Below are 19,784 nucleotides of genomic sequence, written 5' to 3' on the forward strand. Positions count from 1 at the left end.
TCAATGTCTGTGTGGAGTTTGCACATTCTCCCCGTGTCTGCGTGGGTTTCGCCCCCACAACCCAAAAAGATGTGCAGGTTAGGTGGATTGGTCACGCTAAATTGCCCCTTAATTGGAAAAAAATAATTGGGTACTCTAAATTTTTTTTTAAAAGGAGAAAAAAAAAGGATGGACAATAAATGCTGGCCCAGCCAAAGACGGCCATATATATAGTACCTCTCGCAACCTCGGGAAGAACTGTTGTGATAAATGAATGAATGGCTATTGACTGAGAGAGGGGAATGTGCAATGAGACCTGGGTGTCCTTGTACACCAGTTGCTGAACGTGAGCATACAGGAGCAGGGATGTCTTGCTGCAATTATAAAGGGCCTTGGTGAGGCCACGCCTGGAATATTGTGAGCAGTTTTATCTGAGGAAGGATATTCCTACTATAGAGGGAGTGCAATGAAAGTTTACCAGGCTGATTCCTGGGATGGCGGGGTGAAGTATGAGAGATTGAGTTGGTTAGGATTATATCCACAGGCATTTAGAAGAATGAGGGGAGTATCTCATAGAAACCTATAAAAGTTGAACAGGACCATGCAGGGTAAATGCAAACCAAATGTCCCTGATGGTGCGGGGGTCCAGAACCAAGAGTCACAGTCTGAGAATATGAGGTGGACCATTTAGTACAGAGGCGAGGAGAAATTTCTTCACCTCGAGAGTGGCGAGCCTGTGGAAGTTGTAACACAGAAAGCAGTTGAAGACAAACCATTTATATTTTCAAGAAGGAGTTAGATCTCGCTCTTGGGGCTAAAGGGATCAAAACATATGGGGGGAAAGCAGGAAGAGGTTATTGAGTTGGACAATCAGCCATGATCATAATGAATGGCGGAGCAGGCTCGAGGGGCTGAATGGCCTCCTTTGGTTCCTCATTTCTATGTTTCTATATTTTTTCTATGTAATATAACTCAAATAGAACTCAGACCTACTTTCTTTGGCAACCGGTATTCAGTCACATGCTGTGGTTTTACAACACTTAGCTGGCTCCCTTTGTGTGTGGCTGAATCAAGCTGTGTGCAGACTCTCAGTACACAAGCACCAAGTGCCACTATTTGTCCCCCTAGTGTTGTGAAAGATGGGCCTGACTATGGGAGTGTTTTACCCAGCTGGACTGTGCTGTCCCACCTGCCTTTGTGGAAAGGTTTATGCAGAAAAATACCTATGACCACAAGTCCATCAAGCATTGGTCCTGGAGGTCCTGTGGGAAAAGGAGATGGTGGATCTTGCTGTGTGATTCCCTGGGCAGCCCGTCAAAGGCATTTGATGGAATGTCTCACTGCCAGAAGATTCAAACAAGCACCAAGATGTAGCGTGGCTGGGGGTGAGAAACACCCTCCACATCAGATTCTATCTGTGCGCCTGGAGTGTCATCACCTCGGCAAGCTACCCTTGATGGGGCCGCAGTGGGAACGAGGCCATCGCTCACCTCCTTCTGGAAGGTGTCTTTGCAAAGCAGGTTTGGATAGAGAAGCAGTGATTTGTGTCAATGTCCATCCTGAGTAGCTCAATAACACAGCTCAACCGGCTCTTCCTCGGGACACACACCGAATTCTACAACAACTGTTGCTGGAGGACCATCACCTTGATGAAATTCGCTCTTTGTCTTCGTGAAACATACGAGACTTCCAATGCAAAGGCTGTCAATGATTAAGCGTTGGCAGCATGGAGGCACAGTGGTCAGCACTGCTGCCTCTCTACGCCGAGGTCCCATGTTCGATCCCGGCCCCGGGTCACCGTCCGTGTGGAGTTTGCAAATTCTCCCCGTGTCTGTGTGGGTCTCACCTCCCCACAACCCAAAGATGTGCAGGGTAGGTGGATTGGCCAACGCTAAATTGCCCCTAAATTGGAAAAAAAATGAATTGGGTACTCTAAATTGTTTTTATGAATAAATTTAAAAATCTAAATTAAAAAATAAGTCAATGATCGAGTGTTGCAGTCCGGCACATTGCAAGTTCCAGGAGTAAGTGCTGAGGCACGCACTAAAGCCTGGGGCAGCCACCAGCCTCCTGTGGTCCACCGGTAGGAGCTGGAACGTAGAGGGAAGTAGATCCTTGGAAAATAGGCGACAGGTTTAGATAAAGGATCTGGATCGGCGCAGGCTGGGGGGGGCGAAGGGCCTGTTCCTATGCTGTAATTTTCTTTGTTCTTCCTTGTGCAACCGTGTGAAACCCCTCATGCTGTTGGCAGCAAAGAATGGTGAAATGTCCATTGTCATGTAAATGTTCATTGTGAATATAACCTACAATGAGCAGTGTGCTGGGGTTCCTTGTGTAGTGTAAAGAAAGAAACCAATCTGTTTTGCACTGCACACAATGTCAAATGTGATTTTTTTAATGCAATGTACTTCGACAAATGTTATGAATAAAGAAAATATGTTGACATTTTTTAAAATTCTTTGCCTGCAAATCAGATTCAGGCAGTTAACCAAAGTGGTTTGTATGGTTTGAGCAATGTTCCCACTTCAAAAATACTAAATTAGCTGTAAAGCATTTTATAACCTTTAAATTCTCATCCTTTTATTCAATATCTATCGGCAGCCTTGCCCCACCTTAATCTCTGTACTTTCCTCCAGCCGTCTAGCTCACTGCGATCCCTGTACTCTTCCTGTACCTTTCCTTGGATTGCCGTGATGGAGAGGCTTGATCGTGAGAGCAATGCCATTGGGAGTCTTAGATTCCTGGCAGGGTCACTCATGGCGGTAAGGTGGGAGGAGAGGACGTATTGACTGGGAGACCCTTGCTCAGAAGAGACCTCCTTATTGAAGGACCCAATTATTTGAGGACACCCAACAGTAAGAGGTGGCTGGAAAAGGAGCCTGAGACAGGAACACCAGAGATCATAGGCGGGATTCTCCATTTTGGGGACTAAGTCCCCATGCCCGCCGGAAAACGGGCGAGATCCACTCCGGACTGTTTCCTCGAAAGTCCGGGGTGATTCCCAGTTTTCCAGGGAGCTAGCAGGGCCCCGGCGTGCGACCCACAGCTCTGGCTGCTGGCAGGGCCCTGCTGTCCAGACCACGCAGCCGCACACATGTGCAGCGGCCCACTTTGGCACGGGCACCGCGGACATGGCGGACCCACACAGCGGACAGAAGGTCCACACAGAAGGTAGATCCACCACCAGATTGCGATGGCCCGCCGATCGGTGGCCCCCAATCGTGGGTCTGGCCACCTCTGAGGCCTCCCCCCTGGAGTCAGACTCCCCCCGCTCCCCACCAGGACCGCCACCACGGCCGTGGGTCCGAGCTCCCGCCGGGTGGTACCAGATGTGAACCACGGCAGCGGGAACTCGGCTGGTCGATGGCGGAGAATCACCGTGGGGGCCTCTTCCAACAGCCCCTGACCGGCGCCGTGTCGACTGCTTGCACGCGACTGGCGGGTCCGTGGAAGCGGCATGAACGGCTATTCTCCGCCGGGCACGATTCCAGCGCGGAGGGTCGGAGAATCCTGCCCCGAGAGTCCAAGGACCGATCCTATCTCCCGGAACACCTGCCAAGTGTGCGGTTGAAGATACAACTCTAGGATCGGGCTCATCAGGCACGCAAGGATCTATAGAACCCATGACCAGTAACACAGTTTCTACGGTGGACAATTATACTCATTAGCGAGCGATCGTCAAAGAGGACACTTCCAATTCCAGCCTTGTGCACCCCAAAATATAAACACATCACTATTGCCTTTCACACCCCAGCTTTCATCTGCGAGGGTCAAAGCTCTGGAACTCCCTCACTTTCTCTGCCTCTCTCATTTGAAACGTACCTTTTTGTACCAACTTTTGCTCACCTGTCCTGATATCTCACTAAGTGATTCGGTGTCAAGTTATGTTTTTAAAAATAAATTTAGCATACCCAATTCTTTTTTTTCCAATTAAGGGGCAATTTAGTGTGGCCAATCCACCTACCCTACACATATTTGGGTTGTGGGGGTGAAACCCACGCAGACACGGGGAGAATGTGCAAACTCCACACGGACAGTGACCCGGAGCTGGAATCGAACCCGTGTCCTTGGTGCCCTGAGGCAGCAGTGCTAACCACTGCACCAACGTACCGCCCTACATCTGGAATTTAAGTAGCACTTTTCAAGTTGACAAACATTCTAAGGCGCGAATTCCCAGACAAAAATGCACATTTCCCGGGAGAAGGGATCTAGGCAGAGTGAGGGGAATATGTGGGAAATTCTGACATGTGGAGAGATGAAAGGACCTGGATTGTTCACCCTGGAGCAGAGATGGACTTCAACATTCTCCCTCTGTGTACCCGAACAGGTGCCGGAATGTGACGACTAGGGGCTTTTCACAGTAACTCCATTGCAGTGTTAATGTAAGTCTACTTGTGACAATAAAGATTATTATTATTAGAACACCACCTTCGCCTTGTTGATGGCCACATGTCTCTTTGCCAGCTTGGTCCCGATGTCTTGGTAGATCCACATCGTGTGCGTCCCAGTCAATGTTGCGGTTCTTGTTCGCCCACTCTTGCTTCGTCCTCTGAAAGCTATGGAAGAGAATAATCCCTGCCCCTAGTGTTTCATTCAGCTGTGGTTTGTTGCAGAGTGCCTAATGAGCCCTTTGCAATCTGGAGGGATGAACACTTAACTTCTAATACTCCTTACCCAGCTGCTCTCTGACCCAACGCCTCCTCAATGGTGGCTTTGAAGGACCCCTTCAACTCCTTTCCTTGCCGATCAAACTGTCTGTCCACCCGCTCTCTGAACGTCTCGAGCTCCTGCACCACCACCACAGCCATGGTCGCCTCCGCCATCTTCTCTCCCTCAGATTCCCTCGCTGAGCCACTAGCCTGTGATTTCTTTCCAGTGCGCTTTATCTTTGTTTTAAATTTTTTTTAGAGTACCCTATTAATTTATCAATTAGCGTGTTCAATCCACCTACCCTGCACATCTTTGGGTTGTGGGGGTGAAACCCACGCAAACACGGGGAGAATGTGCAAACTCCACACGGACAGTGACCCAGAGCCGGGATTGAACCTGGGACCTCGGTGCCGTGAGACTGCAGAGCTACCACTCCACCATGTGCTGCCCCCCACCCCGGTGAGCTTTTATGATGCAATTTTGGGCTCCGTTGATTAACCATTATCCAGTTCTGCCAGCTGGGATTAAACACAAAATCCCCCGAAAACAGGTAAAAGGGATCTAAAAACAAGGACCCTGGCAGCAGCCACCTTTCATAGAATTTACAGTGCAGAAGGAGGCCATTCGGCCCATCAAGTCTGCACCGACCCTTACCGTGCTTTCGTGCGACTTCCTTTCACATGACGTCATTGGAAGGCCTGAAGTGTCAACCTAGATTACCCAATCACGTTTTCAGTGGGTGCTGGAATCAACAACCTTCTGCTTTTAATTCAGAAACTACTGAACTGAGCCACTTTCTAAACCATTTTATCCAGGGATGGAGAGTTTGGGGAGGGTGGAGGGGGTCGGGGCAGCAGGAAAAGGATCGCAAAATACCGACTGTACAAGTTCAACCACTAGCCCAGCGGTTCTAACACTTTCCTTTATGCCGACCATAGATAGTCATCAAAAGCTTTTGTAGTCCACAACATACACAAGCCGTTTTTAAAAATAAATTCAGAGTACCCAATTAATTTTTGTTCCAATTAAGGGGCAATTTAGCGTGGCCAATCCACCTAACCTGCACATCTTTTTGGGTTGTAGGGGTGAGACCCACGCAAACAAGGGGAGAATGTTCAAAACTTTACACGGACAGTGACCCGGGGCCGGGATTGAACCCGGGTCCTTGCCGCCGTGAGGCCACAGTGCTAACCAGTACGCTGCTGCGCTGCCAGTACGCAAGCCATTTTAAACATCATTTTTTGACATAGCCTACTGCTGACAGAAGTCAAAACTAGGGTTTGATTGGAGCAGTGGTTAGCACTGGGACTGCGGGGCTGAGGACCTGGATTCGAATCCCAGCACTGGGTTACTGTCCGTGAGGAGTTTGCACATTCTCCCCATGTCTGCGTGGGTTTCACCCCCACAACCCAAAGATGTGCAGGGTAGGTGGTTTGGCCAGGCCAAATTGCTCCTTAATCGGGAAAAAATAATTGGGAACTGTAAATTTAAATTTAAAAACAAATAGCTTATGATGCATTCATTGTGGATTACATCACACAAGGAGGTTTGTGAAAAACCTACATTGCGAATAATAGTGTAAAATCAATGATAATACGTATGTGGTCACGTAATTACACCCCCCCCCCCCCCCCCCCCCCCCCCCCGCCTACCACCCCAACGGACCACAGGTTGGGAACAAAATACCCAAACTTGCAAACCCCAGCTCCGGGTGTGCAGATGAGCACATAGGAGGAAGCGGAGAATCCCACGTTTCTACCCATCGCCTGCCATTCTGGGACAGATGCCCGTTGCTGTCTTTGCTGAGCGTTGACAATCCTCAGAGAAAATCGCAGTGCCCTGGGTTCACAAAGAGCATTGTCCATGAATATCTCACTGTGGCACTCACCTCACTCCAAGTTCTTCCAAAGCAGATTCTGTCAGATAAGGTAGGGCGATGCCTGATATCTTTTTATCTAGAAAATGTGGATAAAGTGAAAACAATATTCAGTGGAATTCAGTTTTGCTGATCTATCAGGCCTGACCATAGACAAATTCCAATGTTATTGAGAGGAAACAATGACATGGAGGGAGGGAGGATCAACCTGCACATTTTTAATTATTTTGACAAACGATAATTGAGAAGGTTTTACTCAAGAAGAGTTTAAATTCAACTCCTAGCTGATTATCAAAACTAAGAAACTTCGAAACCATAGTCCCCTGCTCAGCATAGATCAGCGAGGAAATTCACTTGAAGAAAATGATGTTCACAGCACAGCGAGATGGCAGAGAAAAGTGCAGCTGGAACCTCCCTCAAGACTGACAACTCAGGGGGCGGCAAGTGGCTCTGAGGTCCCAGGTTCGAATCCTGGCCCTGGGTCACTGTCCGTGTGGAGTTCGCACATTCTCCCCATGTCTGCGTGGGTTTCACCCCCACAACCCAAAGATGTGTTGGTTAGGTGGATTGGCCACAGTAAATTGCCCCATGATTGGAAAGGAAAAATAATTAGCGACTCTAAATTTTTATAAAATGAATGGCAACTCAAAAATGGTAAACTTCATTGTGAAGTGCGCAATGTCATCTGGTTCCTTCTTCCCCAGAACTGAACTCCTTATACTCAATCAATGGCTGGAGCTTTAAAAAAAATTACAATCAAACAGTAGAACAGGGAGTATGACCAGTGGATTGCGACAGAAGGGGTGGCACGATGTCACAGTGGTTAACGCCAGGGTCCCAGGTTCAATTCCAGACTCGGGTGCTGTTTGTGTGGAGTTTGCACGTTCTCCCCATGTCTGTATGGATTTCCTCCGGGTGCTCCGGTTTCCTCCCGCAGTCCAAAGATGTGCAGGTTAGGTGGATTGGCCATGATAAATTGTCCATTAGTGTCCAAAAATGTGCAGGTTAGGTGGGGTTGCTGGGTTACAGGCATAGGGCAGAGGAGTGGGGCTGGATAGAGTGGTCTTTCAGAGGATCGGTGCAGACTCGATGGGCCGACTAGTCTCCATGGACATGAAATGTATTTATAACATGTTGACATTAATCATCTTCTGAAGCAACCCGGGCATTTTCTGCAATTTGTATTGCACAATTCCTCAATATGTTGCTCATCGGAAAGTTATGACTAATTAATCTGCAATTTTCTCCGCTACTTATGTTAATATTCTGGCACAGGAACATATATCAACTGTTTACTCCATTACCATTTTTTCAAAGCTTATATTAAATCCACTAAACCCCTCCCGTTGACTTTGTTGGATTCCTTTTTACCATTGTTATTTTGGCCTCTTCCTCCACTGAAAATATGTCTTTTCCATATTCTCCATTAGAATCTCACCTTTCTTCATCTATTTTTAACAGAGCCACACTCTCTTTCCCTTCAAACATAGATTAAAACTTGTGGTGGTAGATTTTCCCCCCCATATACTCTCCCTCCCCCCACTTCATTACTTACCGTCCATTTTTGCTGCATTTCATAGCTTCCAGTCTAGCTTTTCATTGCATCTGTAGAACATATTCCATTAGCTTTCGACTATCTCTTTAATTCATTTGCTTACCACAGTTGCTTAATTATACATGGAGATTTTACCTTTTATGTAGATACTGTAGCGTTTCTATTATACCCAATTCCCCTGGAAATACTTCCCATTGTTTGCTTGTTTACCCATTACTAGAATTTGTGTAAGCTTTTATCAGCGCAAGACCGTCTCTTATCTGGTTTGTTGACAATGCCTAGCTGCTTAATAGAGCTTTTATTTTTTTTTCCCTGGCACATAAATTTAGTGTACCCAATTCATTTTTTCCAATTAAGGGGCAATTTACTATGGTCAATCCACCTACCCTGCACATCTTTGGAAACCCACGCAAACACGGGGAGAACGTGCGAACTCCACAGGGACAGTGACACAGCTGGGATCGAACCTGGGACCTCGGCGCCATGAGGCAGCAGGGCTAACCCACTGCGCCACCGTGCTGCCCTAATAGAGCTTTTATAACAGCAGGTCTCAAAATGAGGGCCAAAGTCCCAATTAGGGGTTACAGAAACAGCAAATTAAGTTGCAAAAAAAAATAAAATCACATTCATCCCCCTCCTCTTGTCCTGTCAGTTTATTCATTTACGGGATGTGGGTGTCGCTGGCTAGGCCAGCATTTATTACACATCCTCAATTGCCCTTGAGAAGGAGGTGGTGAGCTGCCTTCTCGACCATTGCAGTCCATGTGGTGTAGGTACACCCACTGTGCTGTGAGGGAGGGAGCTCCAGGATTTCGCCTCGCGACAGTGAAGGAACGGTGATATGTGTCCAAGTCAGGATGCTGTGTGGCTTATGGGGGGGGGGGGGGGGGGGGGGGGTACCCATGTGTCTGCTGCCCTGTCCTTATAGATGGCGAGCAGTCACGTGTTTGGAAGATGCTGTCTAAGGAGCCTTGGTGAGTTCCTACAGTGCAGCTTGTAAATGGTACACGCTGTTCCCACTGTGTGTTGGCGATGGAGAGAGTGAATGTTTGTGGATAGATGCCAATCAAGTACCCGATGGTGTCGAGCTTCCCGTGTGTTGTTGGAGCTGCACACTTTCAGGCAAGTGGGGAATATTCTATCACACTCCTGACTTGTGCCATGTGAACAGTTCTTGGGGGTGTGGGGGGGGGGGGTGTCAGGATTCTTAGCCTGACCTGCTCTTGTAGCCATATGGCTAGTCCAATTCAGTATGTTGATAGTGGGGGGTGTGGTGATATGCGTCACTGTAGATACAGAAGGGGTTAATGTAAGTACACGTAGACTAGCTAGACACTAGAGGGAGCACCAGAGACATGACACACAGACACTCAACCAATAGGTCAGTAAGATAGGACACGACCAATGGGCATTCACGATATACACAGGGGTGACACTACCACAGGGGGGCATTACACCAACCCATATATAAAGGACACAGCACATATGATCTTCCTCTTTCCAGTGGAGACACTCAGTGAGTACAGACACAGGGTTGATTCAACATCACACCCACCACGTGGATTGTAGCAGACTGGTTCGTCAGTCTGAGTAGCTATAGAAGGATTAACAGTAGTGGTGAATCCGAGTAGGGGAATTGTAAATAGTTTAATAAACGTGTTGAAGTTATCTCCTCATCTGAACCTTCCTTTGTCAGAGTGAACATCAAGGAAGCCGCTTATGCTACGCCAAGAGCATAACAAGACAGGGGGAAAAAGCAATGGTAAGGCCAACAGTGGGGTTGAGGTGGATGGGCACAGAACATCATTGCCGCAGCCGGAAAGGCAGCCCCAGCTGCGCACACCGCTGAAAGCCGACGGTGAAGTTAGCGCCATGGGTCATATGGGTGTACTCCCAGGCCACTCCCCTAGGTGTTCTCTGGCCCCAGCCAACCCATCAGATGTGTGGGTGCGCTCCAGCACAACCAGTGTCATCTTTGTGGCTGGGGTGGTGTGAGTGGGGAGTGAAGTGTGTGTGAGTGGCTGCAGCTTGTCAGCCTCCCGAGTGTCTTTCATGGACCCGGCGAATCCCGCCCCGTTTTTCATAGAAAACGATTGCGTTCCACGTTGCGCTGTGCTAGCCCTTCCAAAGTCGCTGAATCAGTCCGGATTCGGTGCCAGTTTGCTGGTGTGAAAGTCCACTAATTCCGCATCAGTGTCCGCACTTAACCTCAGGAATGGAGACTCCTGCTCCAGATCTTTTGTCAGAACTGGATATAAATATTGTTGTTGCTATAATAATAATCAGGCTCCCAAAGTGCAGATGGCGCCTGATATAATGTTAACAGCTGCTGGCCAGCCTTAGAAAATCCAGCAATGCAATGGAGACTGAAGCAGCGGGATGACACAGATCTGTGTTATTTATAGCACTGCCTGTGTGTCAAGAGCTACAGGAATGCTTCACCCTGCCTCCTCAAGAAAGCTTTTGATTTCCATTGGCCAATTGTCACTGACACAATCCATGAGTGCCTCCCCCCGCCCCCACTCGCCTTCTCCAACCAAGCCCACTTTCAGATTCTGAACAGGCCCCGCTCTCCACTCAACACCCTAGCCTCACAAGTGGTTGATCCCCCCCCCAATCCACCTCCAAGTCATATCCTTTACTTGCCATTTCTGGGCCCTGGTAAGCCCACCCGTGTCCGCACCCAACCAAGACTCCATCTCTCCTGATTGTCGAGGCCTGTTGCCTGTTGTCCCTGGTTGTGAGCTCCTGCTGTTGATCTTCCTCCCTGGCAGCAGACCAGCCAATCAAGACAGAAAATGATAATTTGGCTCCACTGGTTCAGCAGACCTTCTGTGGCAAAGGCACAGTCGAGCCTTGTGGAGTAGAGCCTTACATCGCCTCTTTTAGTGAAGGCCCGCCACAGCTAGTTCCACTCAGGCACTTGACAGACTCGTGGTAGACCTTTCCCCAGGATTAACGACCTGAGGGGCAGCTCGGTGGCATATTGCTGCCTCACGGCGCTGAGGTCCCAGGTTCAATCCCGGCTCTGGGTCACTGTTCGTGTGGAGTTTGCACATTCTCCCCATGTTTGCATGGGTTTCGCCCCCACAACCCAAAGATGTGCAGGGTAGGTGGATTGGCCACGCTAAATTGCCTCTTAATTGGAAAAAATGAATTGGATACTCTAAATTTTTTTTTTAAAGGATTAAGGACCTGGGGGGAGGGGCAGACGTTCTACGCGCTGAGAACCACCAGCCAATCAGAGGCCAGCAGCTCAATGGAGGCGCAGCACCACTGGGGAGGAAGTGATTGCTGATGGTTTCCTCCCCACCCAAGGCTTCAGATAAAGGAGGGACCCAGGCACAGGAAAACGGGCATGGGGTGGGTGGCGTGGGGGAGGTGGGTCATCAGTAAGGGCGAGGGGAGGGGTCTCAGCAGGCACCCCCGTCTTCCCACTGCTCGGCCCCTCGATCAGGCACTGAACAAGCAACCTGCCCCCCCCCCACCCCCCCCGCAACCCTGCGACTGGGAGGCCAGGAATAAGCAAACGGCCTGCTATCGAGTCAATACCAGCAGTGGTGGGACATGGCCCTTGGCCTCAAATGACTGCCGGGTGAGAAGGCCGTGAATGGGCTTGCCATCACGGAGTTGATCAATGTGGAGGAGGTAAAATGGCTGGGTTCACACCAACCAACCTTCTGCCTGATTAAATACCCCCGCCACAAAACTCACCATGGGGGAGGGCACAAGATTCTGCCCCAGATCACCTCCCCTCTCCCCATGACTGCATTCCGCCACCCCATCGTCTTTGTGAATATAATGACCTGTGTGTTGGGTGTGTGTGTCTGGTATGAATGCAGTACAGTATTGCTCCTTAGAGTCTACTGAAAAGTCATGGGCGCGATTCTCCCAAAGGGAGACAAAGTGCCGACGCCGGAGTGAAAACCAGAGTGTTTCACCCCAACATTGGAGGCCGCTCCTCGCCCCCTATTCTCCCCCCCCAGGGGGCGAGGAGCAGCGGCGCGTCAATCTCGCGCGCCGGGCCTTGACGCTTGCGTCAAAGCGGCATTGCCTGAATGACGCAGCTGGCGGCGCCTAAATGACGTCACCCGCGCATGCGCGGTTGCTGTCTTTCCCTCCGCTGCCCCGCAAGACATGGAGGATTGATCTTGTGGGGCAGCTGAGGGAAAAGAGTGCATCTTTCAGAGACGCCGGCCCGACGATCGTGGGCCAGACCCCTCCTGAGCACCCCCCGGTGCTCGATTCTCCCTCCGCACCCCACAGGCCCCACACGCAGCGGTCACGCGCTTTTCACGCCGGCAGCGACCAGGTGTGGTTGGCGCCGGCATGTACCGGTCGGATTCGGCAGGCCGCTCGGCCCATACGGGCCGGAGAATCGCCGCTTGACCGGAACGGCGATTCTCTGAGCGGCCTGTCGCACAACGCGACACGCAGTTTTGGTGGGGGGTGGGAGAATCGCATGCGGGTGCCAGGGCGAAGTGGCGTGATTCGCCCGGCACTCCCGCAATTCTCCCATCCAGCGTTCGGGTCGGAGAATCGTGCCGCATATTCTCGACTTAAATCCGGGCGGTTTTCTCCCTCCCGTTCCCAAGCCTATGGGAGCCAGCTGCGGCAGGTGGGGAGTGAAAATTCTCTGCTTCAGGATTTCCTCGGAATGAAGCCAGTCAGAGGGAAAATCAAAAGAGGTGAAAACAAATTAAAAATACAGACTAACATTAAACAAAACATTCTTCATCAGTGATACGCAACCTGCAGAAGACAGTCATTAGGAGACAGCTGGCAAGTGGGATAGAAACATGACTGGTCTTATCTAGCCCTGTGAGAGATCCCTGGGGCGAAATTCTCCGACCCCCAGCAGGGTCGGAGAATCACCTGGGGCCGCCGAAAATCCGGCCCTCGCCGTGGCAGAGATTCTCCGCCACCCGGGAAGTGGCGGCGGCGGGAATCACGCCACTCCGATCGGCGAGGCCCCTGCGGTGATTCTCCGGCCCGGATGGGCTGAAGTCCCGCCGCTGGGAGGCCTCTCCCGCCGCCGAGGTTTGAACTACCTCTGGTGGCGGCGGGATCGGCGGCGGGAGCGGGCCCCGGGGGTCCTAGGGGGGGGTGGGAGCGATCGGACCCCAGGGGGTGCCCCTCACGGTGGCCAGGCCCACGATCGGGGCCCCCCGGGCCAGTGCCCTGGGTGCACTCTTTCTCCGCCATGGCGGAAGCGGAAGAGAAACCCACATCGCGCATGCGCCGGTGGTGACGTCAGCGGCAGCTGGCCGCTGACGTCACCGCCGGCGCATGCGCCGACCGGCGAAAGCCTTTCGGCCAGCTCCGCTGCCGGGGGCGCCGGTTTTTTGCGCCAGTCTTCTGGTGCCAACCGCTCCGGCGCGGGGCTAGCCCCCAAAGGTGCGGAGAATTCCCCACCTTTGGGGAGGCCCGACCCCGGAGTGGTTGGCGCCACTCCCCTATGCCGGGACCCCCCGTCACGCCGGGTAGGGGAGAATCCCGCCCCTTGTTAGAGGCTATTTAGCACAGGGCTAAATCGTTGGCTTTGAAAGCAAGCCAAGGCAGGCCAGCAGCACGGTTCAATCCCTGTAACAGGCTCCCCAAACAGGTGCCGGAATGTGACGACTAGGGGCTTTTCACAGTAACTTCATTTGAAGCCTACTTGTGACAATAAGTGATTTTCATTTTTCATTCATTAGAATAGGAGCCATGGGGTTCAAATGCAACCTTGATGTGTCAAAGTGTGCGTCAGTAATTTGGGAGTTTTTTTTGTGGGGTTGGGGGGGGGGGGGGGGGGGGGGAGGGGGGGGGGCGGGGGGAAGTGGTCTGGCTGGAAGAAGTGAACATTCCTGAAGCATGTCATTCAGCTTTGTTAATTGAACAGAAAGGCCTATTTTTTTAACTTGCTTGGATGATTCTTGCCTTCCGTCCCCAGCACTCCCTTCACCCCCCCCCCCCCCCCCCCCACCCCCCCTCACCCCCACCTCACCCCCCAACCCAGCCACAATGCTTTGATATAACTGAGTGATTGGCTGGGCCAAATCCGAGGGCAGTTAAGAGGCAATCCCATTGCCGCGTGTCTGGAGCCACGTGACGATCAGATCGGGTAGCGCTGGCAGATTTTCGTTCATGAAAGACCTGGGTGAACCAGATTAGATTTTACAATAATCCACTAGTTTCAGGACCGTTAAGAACATTTGTGTTTTGTTTCAGATTGACGAATTAGTTGAATTCGAATTCCCCAGCTGCTGTGGCGAGATTTGAATTTGTGTCGGAAGAGCATTAGTCTGGGTCTCTGGATTACTAGTCAAGTAGCATCATCACTGTGTTCCTGTCCTTATACTTTATTCACTGGAAAGTGCTTTGGGCCATTCTGAGCTCTTGAAAGGCACTACTTAAGTGTAAATCTTTCTGATCTGTTCCTTTATCTGCCAATATTCTCACATGCTTGGCCCCTATCTGTTTTAAGGTCAGCAAAGTTGTTATTTCTGAGCACTTTGTTGGTTCGGGGGAGGGACGGTTTAGAGTCTGGATCTGGATCACACACGGAGCGGGAGTCAAGAACATTGTGAGGTGCAGCGTCCAGCATGAAATTGCATGGCCTGTACACTGTATACCGAAAACAAAACACAGGTCAAATAAATGGGGGACTGGCTTGGCATTGAGGCGGCACGGTGGTTAGCACTGCTGCCTCACAGCGCCAGGGACCCGGGTTCAATTCCGGACTCGGGTGACCGTCTGTGTGGAGTTCGCACTTTCTCCCCGAGTCTGCGTGGGTTTCCTCCGGGTGCTCCAGTTTCCTCCCACAGTCCAAAGGTGTGCAGGTTACGTGGATTGGCCATGCTAAATTGCCCCTCAGTGTCCAAATATGTGCAGGTTAGGTGGGGTTAGGGTGGTGCTCTTTCAGAGGGTCAGAGCAAACTCAATGGGCCGAATGACCTCCTTCTGTAGGAATTCTATGGTTCTCTGGTGAAACGGTTAATGGTGAGTTGGCATTGCTACTAATTTCTATCATAGTGAGACTGATGCGAAACCTCTGACAGGAAAACATCAATGTCACTAGGTTAGGGATCTTATCATAACAGCAATGGAAGGGGTTGTTATGAGTGTGACTAACTCCGGTATGTGAGACTTTGGCACCTCCTACTGTGGAATCGTAATTACGTTATTGGACTAGTATACCAGAGGGCTGGACTAATAACCTGCTTTCAAGTTTCATCATTGAGTCAGAGAGATTTACAGCACAGATTTACCGAGGCCCTTCAGCCCATCAAGTCTGTGCTGACCCTGAAGCACCTTTTACTCTAATCAAGGCAGTTTACAAAAATATCTGCACGTGAAAAGCTGCTATCACCTGTCAAGTTGCCATAAAAAACAGTTAATTAAAGAGTGAAGTTTGAACTTGGGCGTATTAGTGCTAACTGTTATCTAATCTCGGTAAGCGTGTACTTGTTTGCCGGGCTGATGGTTAACAGTCTCGCCTCTTGACTCAGAAGATCAGGGTTCAGTAAAACTGCAGAGGCCTCAGCACAAAATGCCAGGCTGACGCTCCATAGCAGTACTGAGGGCATGCTGCACTGTCAGAGGGTCAGTACTGAGGGAGTGCTGCACTGTCAGAGGGTCAGTACTGAGGGAGTGCTGCACTGTCAGAGGGTCAGTACTGAGAGAGTGCTGCACTGTCAGAGGGTCAGTACTGAGGGAGCACCGCACTGTCAGAGGGTCAGTACTGAGGGAGTGCTGCATTGTCAGAGGGTCAGGGCTGAGGGACTGCTGCACTGTCAGAGGGTCAGTGCTGAGAGAGTGCTGCACTGTCAGAGGGTCAGGGCTGAGGGACTGCTGCACTGTCAGAGGGTCAGTACTGAGCGAGTGCTGCATTGTCAGAGGGTCAGGGCTGAGGGACTGCTGCACTGTCAGAGGGTCAGTGCTGAGAGAGTGCTGCACTGTCAGAGGGTCAGGGCTGAGGGACTGCTGCACTGTCAGAGGGTCAGTGCTGAGAGAGTGCTGCACTGTCAGAGGGTCAGGGCTGAGGGAGTGCCGCACTGTCAGAGGGTCAGTACTGAGGGAGTGCCACACTGTCAGAGGGTCAGTACTGAGGGAGTGCTGCACTGTCAGAGGGTCAGGGCTGAGGGACTGCTGCACTGTCAGAGGGTCAGTACTGAGGGAGTGCAGCACTGTCAGAGGGTCAGTGCTGAGGGAGTGCTGCACTGTCAGAGGGTCAGGGCTGAGGGCATGCTGCACTGTCAGAGGGTCAGTACCGAGGGAGTGCCGCACTGTCAGAGGGTCAGTACTGAGGGAGTGCTGCACTGTCGGAGGGTCAGTACTGAGGGAGTGCCACACTGTCAGAGGGTCAGTACTGAGGGAGCACCGCACTGTCAGAGGGTCAGTACCGAGGGAGTGCCGCACTGTCAGAGGGTCAGTACTGAGGGAGTGCTGCACTGTCAGAGGGTCAGTACTGAGGGAGTGCTGCACTGTCAGAGGGTCAGTACTGAGGGCATGCTGCACTGTCAGAGGGTCAGTACTGAGGGAGTGCTACACTGTCAGAGGGTCAGTACTGAGGGAGCGCCGCACTGTCAGAGGGTCAGTACTGAGGGAGCGCCGCACTGTCCGAGGGTCAGTACTGAGGGAGTGCTGCACTGTCCGAGGGTCAGTACTGAGGGAGTGCTGCACTGTCAGAGGGTCACTACTGAGGGAGTGCTGCACTGTCAGAGGATCAGTACTGAGGGAGTGCTGCACTGTCTGAGGGTCAGTACTGAGGGAGTGCTGCCCTGTATGAGGGTCAGTACTGAGGGAGTGCTGCACTGTCAGAGGGTCAGTACTGAGCGAGCTCCGCACTGTCAGAGGTGCCATTGTTTGAATGAGAAATTAAGCTGAGGTCCCATCTGCTCTCTGAGGTGGGCATTGGTAGGGGTGACTTTCCTTTTCTTTTAAATTTAGCGTACCCAATTAATTCTTTCCAATTAAGGGGCAATTTAGCGTGGCCAATCAACCGAGCCTGCCCATCTTTGGGTTGTGGGGGCGAAACCCACGCAAACACGGGGAGAATGTGCAAACTCCATATGGACAGTAACCCAGAATCGAACCTGAGACCTCGGTGCCGTGAGGCAGCAGTGCTAATCCACTGCGCCACCGTGCTGCCCGCGAGGACTTTCCTGCTGCCCTGGCCAATTGCTGCTTGTGCGAGCTTGCTGCCTGCATATTGGCTGCTGTGTTTCCTTGATTAAACTTCAAAAGTTCCTATTGGCTGTGAAGCGCTTTGGATGTCCTGAGATTGTGAAAGGTGCTATATAAATGCAAGACTTTATTTTCTTTCTCTGGGCCCTTTGGCTTCTCTAACTCCATCTCCTCCTCTAGAGACACATGAAATATCAAAGCCACGTTGACCAAGAACATGGTCACCTGTCTCAATGTCTCTTTGTGTGGTTTGGTGTCAAATTTTGATTTATTCTTTTGTGAAGCACCTTGGCACATTTGCTGTTTTCAGGCAGTGTTTAAATACGCCTCTGCATGGCCCTGCAAACTGAATGCACTGGCTGACTCATGTTACGTACCATTAGAATCAACTCTGGGTTGTAAGGGTGTACATTCATTTACCTTTACTGTCACTGTAGCAAGATAGGCTATTTTAGGAAAGGTGATGGTCAGTAGATGTTTGGTACTAAACAACTTGAGGACTGCTGGACGAAGGGACGCGCTGTCGAAAATTTTCATCTCTAACCCATCAAGAATTCTTGTGCCTGTCTGATGCAAGCAGGATGGAAAGCTTTGAAAGGCTATTGGTTGTCAGACAGCTTGTTCCAACACTGCTCGATCAGGTTCCCATGGTTCCTTACATGAACTATTTCAGTTCCCCCAAACAACATTTTGCATTTATTTTATTAAAATTTTTTTTTAGAGTACCCAATTATTTTTGTTTTCCAATTAAGGGGAAATTTAGCGTGGCCAATAAACCTACCATGCACTTCTTTGGGTTGTAGGGGTGTGACCCACGCAGACGCGGGGAAAATGTGCAAACACAACACGGACAGTGACCCGGAGCTGGGATCGAACCCGGGTCCTCGGCGCCGTGAGGCAGCAGTGCTAACCACTGCGCCACCGTGCGCCATACATCTGGAATTTATGTAGCACTTTTCAAGTTGAAAAGGCGTGAAAGGTGCCAAAAATGCACATGACCCAATGAAGGAGCCAGGATCTAGGCAGAGTGAGGTGAATATGTGGCAAATTCTGTCATGTGGAGAGATGAAAGGACCTGGATTGTTCACCCAGGAGCAGAGGTGGACTTCCGATGAACCACACAGCATGGGGTCCCAGCCAATGGGGGGGGGGGGGGGGTCGACACACAGAGGTGACTATTGTGTGTGTGGAAACAGCATGGGAACACCAATCAGAGCCTTGGTAGCTCTAAATTGTCTAATATGAACCTATCAGCAGGCGATACAGGACAACAGTGGGTTCTGATAGGTGGACTCCCCTTTAGAGTGGGAAAACAGTTTGCCAGATGTTGGGAGGTGGTGGAGACTTGTAACAGTTCAGACATTGTGGCATTGAGAGCACTGTGGCATTGAGGGCAGCATGGCAGCACTGTGGTTAGCACTGTGGCTTCACAGCGCCAGGGTCCCGGGTTCGATTCCCCACTTGGGTCACTGTCTCTGCGGAGTTTGCACGTTCTCCCTGTGTCTGCGTGGGTTTTCTCCGGGTGCTCCGGTTTCCTCCCACAGCCGAAAGATGTGCAGGCGAGGTGGGTCGGCCGTGATAAGATTACCCCGGAGATGTGCAAGTTGGTGGAAAGGGGGTGCTGTGGCGTTAAGGGCATAGGGATAGGTTCGATGGGCCGACTGGTCTGCAGGGCGCACTGTGCCTTTAAATGGGGGTGTGGTGTGGCAGAGTTTGATTGACAGTGAGAATGGATACACTGCAGCAATGAGGGAGCAGAGGGGCGGGACGCTTCCGGGTTCCTGCTCCATCAGTCAGATTGAGACAGAGGGGACAGATCAGCGGAGAGAGCCCGGCTCCAGCACACCCAGCCCGGCTTGCAGCACCCAGCCCAGCAGCACCATGAGTCAGGGGGAAAGCCGCAAGCGGCCGAGGTCTGCCAGCCCGTCCGGGGCAGGGACTCTCCCACTGACCCCGGAGAAGAGAGTTTCCCTGGTCAAGTTAACATCCAATTACCGGGACTGGGGTGTGGAGGAGGTCTGCTGCTTCCTGCGGACGCAAGGCTTTGAAAAGTTCGAGCAGTTGTTCAGAGGCAAGTCGGGAATCTCAGAGCGCGGGTGTATGGCGAGGGGGGTGGCCGCTCGGCCCCTCGTGTGCGTGCTGGCTCTGAGCAAGGCGCTCTGCACATTTACCCAGTGCCCTACATACAGCAAACTGCAGACAGGAAGCGGGGGGACACTTCCTGAGAATTAGCGCAGCTCCACATGGGTTATTGAGACATTATTCTGAGTGGGGATTGTGTAACATTCCTCTTTTAGAAAGCTGCTTTCAGAATGATCTCAGTGCAGTGGGGAAGTGATCCTCTTGCATCAGACTGGGGGGAACTGGATCATTTCAATATCGGTTTCATTCTGATTACATGTGGCTTACACTTTACAGAATTTACAGTGCGCAAGGTTTTTTAATGTTAGATTCGACAATCTTAACATTAGAAACACATCGAATGTACTGAGTGTGTTGTGGACTCCTTACTTGGCCATTATGTGACACATGGGGAAAGCTGCTCTGTGTGGGGCT

General features: G+C 51.1%; 1 protein-coding gene across 1 annotated transcript in view; it reads left to right on the forward strand.

Annotated features, from left to right (window-relative positions):
- The first annotated feature begins 19,010 nt into the window (after positions 1 to 19,010).
- samhd1 (SAM domain and HD domain 1) overlaps positions 19,011 to 19,784 on the forward strand; it is a 56,919-nt gene continuing 56,145 nt past the window's right edge. The window contains exon 1 of the mRNA XM_038803683.1: positions 19,011 to 19,299. Within this exon, the coding sequence (XP_038659611.1) occupies positions 19,110 to 19,299 (190 nt within the window). The 5' untranslated portion in view covers positions 19,011 to 19,109. The remainder of the gene's footprint in view (positions 19,300 to 19,784) is intronic.

The sequence above is a fragment of the Scyliorhinus canicula genome, chromosome 7, assembly GCF_902713615.1.
Source record: "Scyliorhinus canicula chromosome 7, sScyCan1.1, whole genome shotgun sequence".
Lineage (NCBI taxonomy): Eukaryota > Metazoa > Chordata > Chondrichthyes > Carcharhiniformes > Scyliorhinidae > Scyliorhinus > Scyliorhinus canicula.